This window comes from Lissotriton helveticus, chromosome 5_1, assembly GCF_964261635.1.
Source record: "Lissotriton helveticus chromosome 5_1, aLisHel1.1, whole genome shotgun sequence".
Classification (NCBI taxonomy): domain Eukaryota; kingdom Metazoa; phylum Chordata; class Amphibia; order Caudata; family Salamandridae; genus Lissotriton; species Lissotriton helveticus.
Genome location: NC_136065.1, coordinates 695,773,862 through 695,788,438, shown reverse-complemented (window position 1 = coordinate 695,788,438; position 14,577 = coordinate 695,773,862). Strand labels below are relative to the sequence as shown.

The following is a 14,577-nucleotide window of genomic DNA, read 5'->3' as shown; positions in this document are numbered from 1 at the left end:
ATTAGAGTGACATAGCTGGAGCTACTGTCTCCTAAACAAATTCAGACCATGTTTTTGATCTCATACTGGACAGTTAGTGTATGATCTCATTCCAAGGGATCTTATCGTTTAATCCTTGCCAAATGGAAAATCCATTTCTGTTCCCTTCTGAAAAGTTGTTTTTGTTCATGTTAGGGTGTGCCTGATGTGTGGCCCATGTTGAGATAATATGTACTCATCTTAGTACTCATCTTTTTACAGCGTATGTTGCTACGGTGTTCATTTATCTTCACTTTCACTGGACGGGTGGTCGTGCCCACTTATCTCAGCCCACAAGAGCAGGTAACCATATAGACAGTTTTAAAAATTGCAGTTTGTATGTGTCATTTGTATCTAGATAACAGTGGTATCCAGCTAGATATATTTTGCGAATGGTGGCATTTGCATACAGGACATGTATCCACAGGGGCAATGACCCCTAAATGCTTTTCTGTTTTTTGGGGCCTCGTTGTCTTGTACATATTGATATACGGACGCATCTGCGAGCACTGAGGCACTTTTGGTCGCTGACCCTGCAACCCCAGCGGTATTCCCTGAACCTTCCAGGACTTTGCAGGACGACTCGCCGCACCCGCTCCGCGGGTGCCGCTTCGGCGCTTTGGACTCTGGGACACTTGGTGCGGGACCGAAGACAGGCTACCGGGTGAGTGCGGTCAGCGGGGCTGCGAGCGTGCAGGGGACTCCATTGCCCAGGAGTCCCTGCTAGACCATTGCCTAACATCCGGTCCGCTCTCCCTGCTGCCGCCCCCCGCCTTCTTCCGTCTTAAAAACCCTTACCTTCCCTTCACCTGCGGGACGCATCTGCGAGCACTGAGGCACTTTTGGTCGCTGACCCTGCAACCCCAGCGGTATTCCCTGAACCTTCCAGGACTTTGCAGGACGACTCGCCGCACCCGCTCCGCGGGTGCCGCTTCGGCGCTTTGGACTCTGGGACACTTGGTGCGGGACCGAAGACAGGCTACCGGGTGAGTGCGGTCAGCGGGGCTGCGAGCGTGCAGGGGACTCCATTGCCCAGGAGTCCCTGCTAGACCATTGCCTAACATCCGGTCCGCTCTCCCTGCTGCCGCCCCCCGCCTTCTTCCGTCTTAAAAACCCTTACCTTCCCTTCACCTGCGGGACGCATCTGCGAGCACTGAGGCACTTTTGGTCGCTGACCCTGCAACCCCAGCGGTATTCCCTGAACCTTCCAGGACTTTGCAGGACGACTCGCCGCACCCGCTCCGCGGGTGCCGCTTCGGCGCTTTGGACTCTGGGACACTTGGTGCGGGACCGAAGACAGGCTACCGGGTGAGTGCGGTCAGCGGGGCTGCGAGCGTGCAGGGGACTCCATTGCCCAGGAGTCCCTGCTAGACCATTGCCTAACATCCGGTCCGCTCTCCCTGCTGCCGCCCCCCGCCTTCTTCCGTCTTAAAAACCCTTACCTTCCCTTCACCTGCGGGACGCATCTGCGAGCACTGGGGCACTTTTGGTCGCTGACCCTGCAACCCCAGCGGTATTCCCTGAACCTTCCAGGACTTTGCAGGACGACTCGCCGCACCCGCTCCGCGGGTGCCGCTTCGGCGCTTTGGACTCTGGGACACTTGGTGCGGGACCGAAGACAGGCTACCGGGTGAGTGCGGTCAGCGGGGCTGCGAGCGTGCAGGGGACTCCATTGCCCAGGAGTCCCTGCTAGACCATTGCCTAACATCCGGTCCACTCTCCCTGCTGCCACCCCCCGCCTTCTTCCGTCTTAAAAACCCTTACCTTCCCTTCACCTGCGGGACGCATCTGCGAGCACTGAGGCACTTTTGGTCGCTGACCCTGCAACCCCAGCGGTATTCCCTGAACCTTCCAGGACTTTGCAGGACGACTCGCCGCACCCGCTCCGCGGGTGCCGCTTCGGCACTTTGGACTCTGGGACACTTGGTGCGGGACCGAAGACAGGCTACCGGGTGAGTGCGGTCAGCGGGGCTGCGAGCGTGCAGGGGACTCCATTGCCCAGGAGTCCCTGCTAGACCATTGCCTAACATCCGGTCCGCTCTCCCTGCTGCCACGCCCCCTTGTATTACTCGGCCACCTACTTATTGTCCCAGCACTCCCGCAGCGCGGGACGCAGCCCGGGGCGAAGACCGGGCAAAGAGCGGGCCGTTTGAGGCCGTTCGAGGACTAAGAGGGCTGGGCTGGGCCACCCCCCCTTGTTGGTACATTATACAGTCTTATCGTTGTTTGTATTGTTATTTATTCACTTGTATTCTGTAAAATGTGCTCAAGGGGTAGCCGGAGCAAAACCCTCATGGCCGCTAGCAACCCTAATAGAACCCTGGATGATTTCCTAGTCAAAACCAATTTGGCTATTGACGAAGAAATCAGTAAAATGCAGCACAAGGTTTCCTTAGAACTTGATGCTGCAAGAAGGCTGTCAGAACATATAGCCAACACAAAAAAATCATCCTTGGGGAATATTGCATCTGCCCGTACTCCCGATCGTACCATAGCTCCCCGGCCCTTATTAGCAACGGCAGTTATTCATCCCGCTCCGCTAACAACTCTCATAAATTCCCCCCCTATCCCCATCCCAACTCTAGTGCAACAAAGCAAAGCCCTTGTCCCACTAACCAATGGTATAGGCTCTATTCCTTTCCCCAAAACTAACTTAATCACGAGATCGTGTAGTGCTAAGAAAGCAGCAACCTACAAAAAGAAATGTCTAGCGAGGTCTATTTATGCTCGGAAAAAAGCTAAAATTGCAAGATCCCAGTTTTTTAACAGTAGACGTACCATGGGCTCCCTTGGGGCGAAAGATGATAGTCATAAACCGACTCCTAGTGGTCCGGGGGGGGAACCCGTTCCCAGTTCATCTAGCCTGGCGGAAGATAACATCCTCATCACCTCCCCAGGGGAGAATAGCGTGGTTAATTTGGAGAGTCGGGTGTGCAGTCCCGTGAATGGAAGGGAGGGGGATGAAGAATTCCTTAAGATAGTTTGGGGTACGCTTAAGCAATTACTATCCCCTCTGGAATTAAGACTCTCCCGCATAGAGAATAATCTGCTGGAAATGGACAGGACCATAGTCACCTTGGCTAGTTTGAGCTTAAAAAACATGGAAGCCAAGCTCCCATGTGTAACCGACCATATCCCCCAACCCAAGGTACCTGTCCCCATACCACCTCCTCAGCATGTATCTGTAAGCATTCCTGCGACCTTGCCTGCACCAAAACCAACACCTAAGCCCCGCACTATTATTGCCAATCCTATAGTACTCACTCCTAGCTTAGATGTACCACTATCTCTCCCCTCGCAAAAACCTGCCAATAGACAGAATTTTGTCCCAAGAGTAGCAGCCCATCAACTCTCAAGGCCTGAACGCACGAAATACCCACTACGACAGGCTACCTGCCCTAACTTTCGTGGAGGGTTTATTGATTTACCCCCTGAAGCTGGGTCCTATGTCATTATATTAGCTGGTGTTCCTGAATTGGACCCACATTCTCAGGAGAATGATCTTTCCCTTAAAAACAAGGTCATTCATTGGCTTAATTCTAATAAACAGCTTCCCGGTCAGTATAGAAGTAGTGTCTTAATGGTACGGAGAGTGCCCTGGATAGGCCCCACGCATAAGTCTATAGCTGGTGACTGTGTTGTGGTATCTTTTGCCGACCCCCACACAGCCCAGCATCTTTGCGCATGGCCTTCCTACGGAGCTAATTCTACTATAGTCGTGAGGCCACTTACTTTCTTTTACCCTCCTAGACACCAACCTACGCAGGAGGGCTTATGGTTAAATGTTCAGCACTCTAGACGGCCAACTCACATGGTTGATGGATATACCCAGCATAATTGGTGGCAGGGGGCACCGACATCAAATATGTTCGGTTGTCTGGAGGATGTCGACTGACATGGGGGGTCTGTTGACACACTGCCACTAAAGAATTTCCCTCACACTAGGGAGATAGTCCCATTTATCACCTCTACTAAATCCAGTATTAACTTAACTCCTCCTAGAAATTTGTCGAACTCTCCTCATCCCAGGGAGGCAGCCCAATTTACCACCCTAACATCGCCTAGTATTGGCCTCACTGCGCTTGGAAATCTGTGTCCAGCTCCAGACCCTAGGGTTGTTCTGGCTATGTCTGGGTTAGATGCGCAGGGCCTGGCTCCCATTTGCCGAGTAAATGGTACGGATAACCCACTGAGAGTGGCATCCTGGAACATCGCAGGGCTACGGGGACGCCTGGATAATGTCGATTGGACCAACTTTATCGACCTATACGACATCATTATTTTCCAGGAAACATGGTCAACAGTCCCCTTATACAGGGTGGGTTATCTTAACTTCTCAAAACCCGCCACTCAGAGTACTAAGGGTAGGGCCTCAGGTGGCTTAACCATCTGGATTAAAAATAATCTGGGCTTTCATGGCAAGGAGATTTTGGTAGAGAGTGTGGATCTTCTGTGTATTACTTTGAGTAAAGTCAACGCCATTGATCTTTTTCTGGTTAATGTCTATGCCCGTGGCTGCCAGGGTGGGAGAAAGCAAACCGTGTTGAACGACCTTGACCGGGTACTGAAGAACTCCACAGGTGACCAGATTGTTATGGTAGCGGGCGATATGAATTCCTCCTTTGAGCCCATACTTACCCTGGCAGAGGATGTGGGTGCAGAGGAGGATACAGCATGGAACATTCCCCCGTTAACTATCCCTAGGGGAGTTAGGGGTACTGAGGCAGCCCTACATTGGCTGGGCTTTTGTTTGGAATGGGGCCTCCGGGCTGTTAACGGGCGCACACGCTCAGATAGATTAGGGACAAATACCTTTGACAATGGTTTAAGCTCTAGCCGTATCGACTACATATTGATCAATATTGAATGTTGGTCAATTGTGCGAGATATGGTGGTAGAGCCCCGTCCAGAGAGCGATCACAATCCCCTTTCACTCGAGATCTTGGTCTCTGGCTTGGGTGCCCAAGCCTGTGGAACCAACTGCTTGACGTCAGACGTAGTCTTGTGCGACAACAGACGTCGTGTAAAATGGTCCAGGGTGTTAGACGATCTAGCGCTTATCGCCAAGATAGAGGAGAAGGTCAGGAGCGCGAGGAGTAGGATGCCACCATTATCCCCTTCTGGTGTTGTTGATCCAACTTTCATCACTCTCCACGAGGAGTGTTTTTTGAGTCTCAAAAACCTCCTTACTAAGCCCTCTAAACCTGCCCCCATCAAGGCGTACAAAAAATGGTATAATAAGAGTTGCAGAGCAGCTCACAGTAGCTTAGTAGCTGCTGTTAAGGCTAGGAACATTGTAGATATTAGGGCTGCTAGGCAGTGTTATAAACATACCCTCTGGGCGGCCAAGCGGGACTGGGATGACTCTTACTGGCTCGCCCTCCGTATGACCTGTGAGTCTTCCAATCCAACTGAATTTTGGCTGATCGTGAGGAGGGGAAGGGCTTCAATTGCCCAAACACCTGATAACCACGTGTCAGCACAATCTTGGGTTGAATTTTTCTCGACACAATTCAACGACCCAAATATAGCTCTGGATCAAACAATAGCTACCTTCCCACTGAGTCCCCTACTACCAATAGGAGATAGACTTACCTTTCTGGAAACTGATACCTTACAAGCTCTTGAGTCAGTCCAGTCGGGAAAAGCCCCTGGCCTAGATGTCATCCCCGCAGACCTTTTTAAGCTTAATCCTGATTTATGGGTTCCATATATTACACTATTGGCAAACAATATAGCTGCTGGCGCAGAGATTCCGAAATCTTGGAAAGGTGCGGAAATCCTGCCAGTATATAAGAAGGGTGATCGCTCCGTCCCAAACAATTATCGGCCAATTAGTCTGATCGATGCGATTCAGAAAATTGTGTCTAGGATGATTTTAGTAAGAATCCAGGAATGGATCGACACTAATAACATACTTTCTCCCATGCAGGCAGGGTTTAGGTTTGGCATCAGTACTATTGACCAGGTTCTCCGGTTTTCACTACTTTTTTGGAAAGTGGTTTTGTTGGGCGGCGGCGTAATATACGCCGCGTTTGTCGACCTTAAGTCGGCTTTTGACTTAGTCCCAAGGAAGAAGCTATGGGAAGCTCTTAGATCAATGGGTCTTCCTTTAGAGCTTTTGAGCCTTGTCCAGCGCTTACACGAGGATAATTTCGCTCAGGTAAGATGGGGTAGCCAGGGGCAGGTGACAGAATGCTTCCCTGTACAACGTGGGGTGCGTCAAGGCTGTGTCCTGGCCCCCACCTTGTTCCTCTTGTTTATTAACCAGTTGGCCCAATATTTTATTAACACACAGTCTGATGCACCAATGTTGGGTGGTCGCAAATATCCTATGCTTATTTTTGCAGACGACACCCTCCTCCTTTCGAAAACCAGAGGAGGGCTTCAGGTGGCCCTGAATAGATTTTCTGAATTTTGTAATGCAAACGACTTACAAATAAATGTTGATAAGACCAAATTTATGGTTTTTTGTAAGAAAACCCCCCCGATCTGTTCTGTGTCTCTAAACGGGGTCCAACTTGAGCAGGTCAAGGTCATGACATATCTTGGTGTGACTCTTGATCATCATCTTGACTGGAACTCCCAATTGGAGACGTCCAAATTGAAATTTAATAGGTTGGCTGGTTGTTTGGTTCTTGAGCAAAAGAACTCTTTTACAAAACCTATTACCCCCGCCCTTAAGATCTATGAGGCTAAGGTCCTTTCTGCAACCTTATATGGAGCCGAAGTCTGGGGTCACAAAGATCTTTCATGCTTGGCTGTGGCACAAAATAGGTTGGTAGGTCTCCCGCAGTCTGCACCCATAAAACCCTTGTTACTTGACCTAGGTTGTAGACCAATCAATGATTTGGCCCAGTATCGCATAGTGTCACTCTGGCGTCGCCTTTGGTCCACTCCCGAGCTTAGTCTTTTTGCTCGGGAACTAGACGAGGTAAAATCATTATGGGGTGCACAAAAATTACACTGGTTTAGGGAAGTCAGAAACACCCTACATATGATGGGCCTTCCTGAGCTTTGGTCAAACCCAGGGGGGTCTATTTTCCCATCCAAATCTGAGTTTAAGGCGCTCTTTTGGGCATGGAAAAAATCCATCTTGGTAACCCAATCCCTGGACACTAATTTAACAGGAAAATTTTTATTGCACAAGGTCACTCCCTTATTAGAGCAGTATTGGGATTTGATACCCAAGGTGTTAGATCGTAAGCTCTATCATCAGTTTCGTACTGGCACCTTGCCAGTCAATTCCTTTACTGCTAAATGGGATGCGAAGACAGGAAGCAAATGTCCCTGGTGTTCTGACCAGGAAGAAAGTATTGGTCATCTTTTCTTTGGTTGTCCTGTATATCGTGTACCTAGAAACAAGTGGCTAAAACCCATATGTGCATCCTTGAATTGTAGTGGTTATCGTGATGCACTTAGGAAACTGCAAGTTGTAAGATCGGAAACTGTGGTGGTTTGTGTTGCTAAATTCCTGGGATGGTCCTGGCTGATCCGAATTAAGAGACTTAATGCACCTTTGCACTGATCGTCCCATTTAGATGTATTTTATGTATACTGTTTGTGTATTGTGCTTTTTAGTCCTAGGGATTCCTAGTGTATTTTATATTGTACATGATTGTATATTGTCTTTTATGAATTCTTATCATTCGAAATAAAGACTAATTGAATTGAATTGAATTGATATGTCTTTGAGGTTAGAGGTGCGTTTTAATGCAGATCGAGGGAATTTGAGGGATGTGTCACCCATTTGTATAATTGACTAACGTTTTTTGATAGTGTTGCTTACTTTGTTTTAATCAGGAGTGTGGGTGGTCGCGCGCGTCAGTAAGTCCTCCTGTTGTCTACTGCATGGTTTTAATAGTGCTTCTCTGTTGCAGTTTCTCACACATCTTTGGGCTTTTCTTGCACTGTGTGGGAGATATTCTTGTGCCTTGTGATTGGCCGCCAGGGATTGTAACTGAGTATCATAATCTTGTAGTGTGCTGCAGTTGTGGCGCATCCATAAAAATTGCCTGCAGGGTAAATTATCCCTGAGGAACTTAGGATCGTGACTCCGTATATCAACTGTCAGGTTTTAGGTAGTTACTAGCAGTGTGTCTCCAGTCTGTGATCATGAGGTCGAGGAAAGGAATTTCCTCTTCTCACATAATGGGCGAAAAGTGTAGGAAAGGTTTTAATGTATTAACCCCTCTTGCATTTTCCATAGACTTTTTTTAGGCAGTGTTACCCCAAAAACTGCTGAATGAAATTACACAAAATATGGCAGGAAGTTAGTGGGATTTGGTGTAAATCTGTTCACTAGTTTTTGAGACCTTAAGGTTAAAAAATATTTGTATATCTGGACAGAACCCAGTTTAAAAATATAGAGTTTTCTGATTGGCCCAGAGAGTTTTTTTTTCCCCTTGGGCCAATTTGCTTCCCAAAAGTAAGGGGGACCCCTGGGGCCAATTCGTTTTTAAAAAGCTGGTGTTTCTGACACAATCCTGTGGGATCACGGAAAAAAAGATAATGGCAGATCTCCATTATAATTATAAATATATGGGTAGGGGGCATGATTAGAAAGAGCATCAATACGGGCAGAGGAACATGTGTTAGCCACTGCATGGCAGTAGCATTTTTAAATCTCCTGCCAGGCAGGAGCACGCATACTTAGGCTCCATCCATTCCTTCTCCTTTTAGACATGCCACTGGATTTGTTCCTTAAAATGACCACACATTTTAGCTCAAGCGTTTCTTTTCTCTGATCCAATCCTGAGGAGCATCCAGCAGGCACAAGATCAGAAAAGGAGGTATAGCAAATTACTGGTTCATCCTCAGTTCTCCCATTTCAATTGAGAAGAAGCAGAAAACTTCGAAATGCTGTGCAAATGCACTCTGATACCGTCCAGCCATTAAAATTTCAAAGAGGAGCACATTATTGATAAGGCAATACCATGTATTTGTCAAGAAATTAGAAAAAGACTAAAATAACAACAAATCATGAAATATTTCCCCAGGGAACCTCTTAGTTCGACATGATCTCAAATTGCTAAATTGAGGAAACAAAATTACCGTGTGCCTTTGAGATCCGGAAGAGCTTGGGTGCTCTAAATCTGACGTTGTTCCAATTGGAGGAAGTAGATGATTTCTGTTGAATGGTACAGGTGAGGGGGTCAGCAGGTCACTTGCAGTAGCTCTTAAATTCAATACAGAAAGACAAATATTCAGCATTGTAGGAAGATGGCTCTGTATCTACTATACCAAAAAGAGGTATAGTGTGCACAGAGTCCAGTGAGTCCCTAAAGGTATGGCAGAGGTTAAAGCAGATAATACCTTACTCTCAAGTTAGTGGTAGCTGGGCTGAGCAGTAAGGTTTATTAGAGGGTAAGAATTAAGAATTTATTGTACGCACTCAGGGAAAAAATGATGTCACACACTCGAAGACTGAATCCAAACCAATTAACTGTATACAAAGTTGTTACTTAGCTATTTTATTTCTAGAACCAAGAATCACTTAGTGAAGGTAAGTTATACAGTTTGTAGAACTGGCAATACGTTTCAAGAACGCAGCAATGTTTTGTAAATGCAGTAAATACTATACAGTTTTTTTGTACATGTCGAACAAATACAGTTTTAGATTTGCAGTGATCAAGATATGCAATGTACTGGTACAGTTCAATGTATTTCTATGGAGGAAAACAAGGTTAGTGACTTACAGGTAGGTACTCAGTTTTGTAGTTCAGTTTCCGACTTGTAGCACTCACACAGGGCACAGGTCAGGATGATAAAGAGAGTGCACCCTCAGCAGCAAAGGGGCGGCCGGGTGCGGAGGTCAATGGAGAGTTTGGGACTCCAATGTAGTACTATGGATACAGGAGGTACTCTGAAGAGCATCTGTCACAGGTAGGCACAAAGGGGGCCACAAGTAGGCACCAAAAGCGCACCTCCAGAGGCACTTGGTCGGCAGGGTTCAAAGGAGGTGCTGGGCTCCCAATGCAAACTAATGGGGAGAGTCAGTTGTGAAGAAACGCTGAAGGTTCGGCACAGGAGGCTTGAAGGAGGGACCCAGTGACTGGAAGGTGAAGTTGGTGTTTTGCTGGACATGGAGTCATGTAGGTTGGGCACCCCACTGCCAGGGTGCTGCGGAGCAGTGGTGCCCTTTCCTGTTGGGTTTTCTTCTGAAGGTATCGCAGTGGAGGTCGGAGGAGGTAATCCAATGCTGGATCTCATGCCAGGATTGCTGGGGGAACTTACTGTAGTGTTGGTCCACTTGGACTCGGGCCGCGGGCACCAGGTAAGAGTGGTTCAGACACGTGCTTCCGTCCGGATCTCGTGTCTGAGCTGGAGTTGGTTGTTGGACAATTCCGGTGTCCACAGGAGATTAGAGTCTTTACTCAAAGGTAGGATAGGTTCCTGGGGTTCTTGAAAGCTGCTGGCTGCAGGATATACCGGTTTTAGCTTGCAGGGGTTCTGAAGCTAGAGACAGGCCAGTAGGGCTAGAGCCAAAGCAGTTGTCGTCATCCTCTTCACTTCAGGATGGCTCTTCGGTCCTTCTTCTTGTCAAATCTAAGAAGCAGGATTCCGGGGTGCCCCTAAATACTAGCTTTAGGGGTGCTACAGGGGCGTGCAGGTTAGGACCAATGGGTCCCTTCCCTGTGTTGTCTACACCCGCTCGTATGCCACCCTCCAGTGGGAGGGATATACCTCGTCCTGATTGGGGGAGTCCCCTCATCTTCAAGATGGAGGGGACTGAGATGTGGGCTTCACTTTGCCTTCCCCACCTAAGGGGTGGAGTTGGCAAAGGTCGGCACACCTTGGTTTCTCACTAGGGTTTCCCGTCCACAGTGGGGGTCAGGACTGGTGGGAGCCAGCTGCTGACTGCAGCAGAGGCTGGGTGTAGTTAACAAAGGTGGCAAGCCTTTGAAGCTTACCCTTCGGGGAGGAGTAATGACACCACTGCCCAGGATGGGCTTTGTGTCACGACCCAGAGAGCGGAGGCTCTCTAACCAGGGGTCCAGAAACCTGTCTGGTGGTGGCAGATAGCTGTGAGCCAGACAGGCACCATACCACGGCTAATCGTTTTTCAAGGGGCACCTCACAGATGCCCTCTGTGGGCATTTTACATTAAATCCCACTCTGGCATCAGTAAGGGTTTAATGTGCTAAGAGGTTTGGTACCAAACTTCCCAGTCTTCAGTGGAGGCATCATGGAGATGTGGAGTTCGTAATCACAAACCCCAAGCCCCATACACAAAATGGCTTCACTGCACTTACAATGCCTGTGAATGGCACAAGCACTGCAGCTATGGTGGTATGGTACACCCTGCCTTTAGGACTGTAAGGCCTGCTAGAAGGGTGACTTATTCATGCCACAGGCAGTGTTGCTGGTGCCATGTCGACTCTTCAGTTTAGTCTGCACCAGAACACGCAGCCTGCAATGGCAGTGTGTGGGTGTTCAGGTGAGGGGTCTCTGAGGAGGGCATAATGCATGCTGCGGCCCTCGGAGGCACTAACTGGTCACAAGGCGCTTGTTGCTAGGGGTACCATTTACAAGGGACTTGCATGTGGCCCAGAGGTGTGCCAATGGTGGAAACAAGGGCACAGTTTTGGGGAAAGACCACAGGCCCTAGGAGCCTGATTGGCAGGGACCCGGGGCACACTTAGTCAAGTTGGCATCAGGTATCTAGTTACAAGTTGGGTAATGATGTAAAAAGGGGAACTTTCCTACAAGCGTTTAAACCAAATATAGTCCCATTTATTTTCCAACAATACTGGTCATCAAATGTATACAGAACTATTATATTCATACAGTGCAAATAAAATAATATCAATAAAGTACAGGAAACGCCAAGCGAGGAGAAGATAATGTTCCATTCACTCTATATTTTAAAATTAATAGAACATTACCCACCCACCACATAATCTGATATGTATTCATGGTTTGAAGTGACTGGAAAGTTACTTACCAGTGTGTTATAAATCTTTTGCAATAAATCAGAGTGCATGATGTAGGTGGAACACTTTCTATGGCACTAGTATACTCTGTCAGAAAACGTTGTTGGCTACTGTTGTAAATATCAGTCCAATTCCAGGGATAGGGAAAGGGGAAAGTTTGGGGAGGATAGTAGAGACTGGCACTGTTTGGAGGTTGAAGTTTACCTTCGCTGGTCTTGAGAACATTAACAGTGAGGTGGATGGTCAGATTGCCCTTCTTAAGTCACTATGTAGTGAACTGTCTATTCAAGCGTGTTGTTGATGTACCAGCTCTGTTCAACCCATATCCAGTAAAAGACGACCAAGAAAACATTTGGCTCGTCTCTCCTTAGGATCTCCTTCACTTGTATATATTGTAGGGTGATTTGTCTCAGTTTGTAAGCTCAATTCATGGGGATCCGACTTCAATGGGTGCTCCACTTGTAATTGATTGGTACTAGATAGGTTGGTTGCAGAGACTGTCTCTTTCTACAGGCCTAACTGCTATTATTATTGCCTTGGTCCGAGTGGTGGTATCAGAGTGTGTCATGATCCTAAAGGGTTGTTTATAGTTGGTTTCCTGATTTTGGTAATTTTAGAAGTGCATACGGTGTACAGGTCCTTTCAAAGCTAATAAGCGGGACTGTACCAGAGGCGGTCTATTACATCTATGGGTGAGAAAGCTAATTGAAGTTAATTTCAACTAATATTTGGAGGTTTCACTTATACATATACGTAATTATCATTTGGTTTTACTCACCATCATCAAATCTTTATTTGGTTGACCAAAACAACCATAAAAGAATACAATAAACAATATAAAATCATCTCAGAAAAACATTTTCACATTTAAAAAAAACAGTCATTAAAACCCAAACACAGCAAAATCACGCCAGCAATCAATCAGTGAAGCGAGTTAAACATAAACCTGGCCAAAAGAAACCTACCTCGCTGGTGGAGAACCTGAGCAAAATAAGGCTCCAGTCCTGAACAGTCATCAGGAGCATATGTGCCCGCACCGAGTTATCTGAAGCTGATAATTTGATTTGATTTTGAGTTTATAAAGCTCAACAAATACCCAGAGGCCTCTCAGCGCTGAGGGAGGGAAGATTGAGGAAAAGAGATTACATTTTAGTAAAAAGCCAGGTCTTAAGAAGCTTGCGGAGATTCCAAAAAGGAGGGAGCTGATTTAAATGACAAATGAAGCTTTTTTCAGTGCTGGGCTATGCAGACCAGAAAACTCCTGCCACTCCAAGAGGAGAGCCTATACGGAGGCCCCACCACATTCTTCGCTGAACCAGATCTAAGGGTCCTGTTGGGCACTTACTTGATGATTTATTCCGTCAGTCCCTCGGGAAGGCTGGCCCTTGACCCTGAAGTGCTTTATAGATTATACAAAGCCCTTTAAAGATAATTCTTTGCCGAACAGACAACCAATGCAGTCTAACCAGAGCAGGTGCCGCTGACTGGAATCTTGGAATTTCATCAGCAGCCTAGCTGCTGAATTTTGTGGAATTTGTAGTTTTTTTAGCTGAGCCTTACTTAGGAAGATTAACATAGAGGCTGTTGCAATAGTCAATCCTGAAGACTACAAGGCAAAGGATCAAAGTGGACAGTAAATTGGAGGGAAGAAACTGTGCTATCTTCCTGATCATGCACAGCATAAACAAAGAGGTAGAGATCACTTTGTTAACTAGTTCCTTGAGGTAAGGCTAACATCAACCAGGATACCTATATTGTTCACCCTGTTCACAGGTACCCGGAGGGAATGCAATTCTTCAAGCCACCACGAGGTATTCAAAATGGAAGTGTTGTTACCAAATAGAATAACTTCAGTTTTTGTAGAATTCCGCTTGAGGTAGTTCACATCCATCCAGATACCAACTTCTTGCATGCATGCTCAGAATGAATCACTCAGGTCCGGGCCACTTCTGGAAAGAGACACAACAATCTGGGTATCATCTGCATATGAGACAATGGAAACCCCAAATTACTTCACCAAGGCAGCCAATAGTGTAACATAGAAGTTAAAAAGAGTTGGACTCAGAGCCAAACTCTGAGGAAACCCGCAGGGCAGAGAAAAGACTTTGAAGTGAAGCCACCAACGGCCACTGTCTGGGTTCGCTCAGTCAAAAAAGATCTGAAGAGGGACAGGGCAGCCCCATCTACACCTAAATCTGCCAGCCGGTGCAACAGTAGATCATGATCGATGGTGTCAAAGGCTGCCGTCAGGTCGAGGAGGATGAGAGCATCACTACCCTCCCGTCATCTATAGCCCTAATCATTTCAATGGCTACAATCAGAGCCGAATCCGGGAAGAACCCACTGCAGAACCCAAATTAGGAGTCATCCAGCAATCGGTTGCTGTTTGAAAAGCAGATAATTGGAGATTCATTTCTTTCTCTATTATGTTTGCGGGGAGATTGGTCTAAAGCTGTTAGGGTCAAGAGAACTCAAGTTGGCTTTCATCAACTGAGGAAGAATGGAGGCAGTTTTTAAAGCTTTGTGAAAGACACCGATCTTAAATATTCAATTGAAGGTAGGTGTCAGTCGGGTAGCAGCCAGATGCGGAATGAGATGTAAAATTTTTGGAGGGCAAGGATCA

At 47.2% G+C, this 14,577-nt stretch overlaps 1 protein-coding gene across 7 annotated transcripts in view; it reads right to left on the bottom strand.

Annotated features, from left to right (window-relative positions):
• Window positions 1-14,577, bottom strand: part of FAM149B1 (family with sequence similarity 149 member B1) — a 635,963-nt gene that overhangs the window by 165,636 nt on the left and 455,750 nt on the right. For 6 of the 7 annotated variants that reach the window (XM_078643097.1, XM_078643096.1, XM_078643101.1 and 3 more), the window contains one exon: window positions 9,073-9,196. In XM_078643097.1, the coding sequence (XP_078499223.1) occupies window positions 9,073-9,196 (124 nt within the window). The remainder of the gene's footprint in view (window positions 1-9,072; window positions 9,197-14,577) is intronic. The other variant, XM_078643098.1, reaches the window with a different exon arrangement.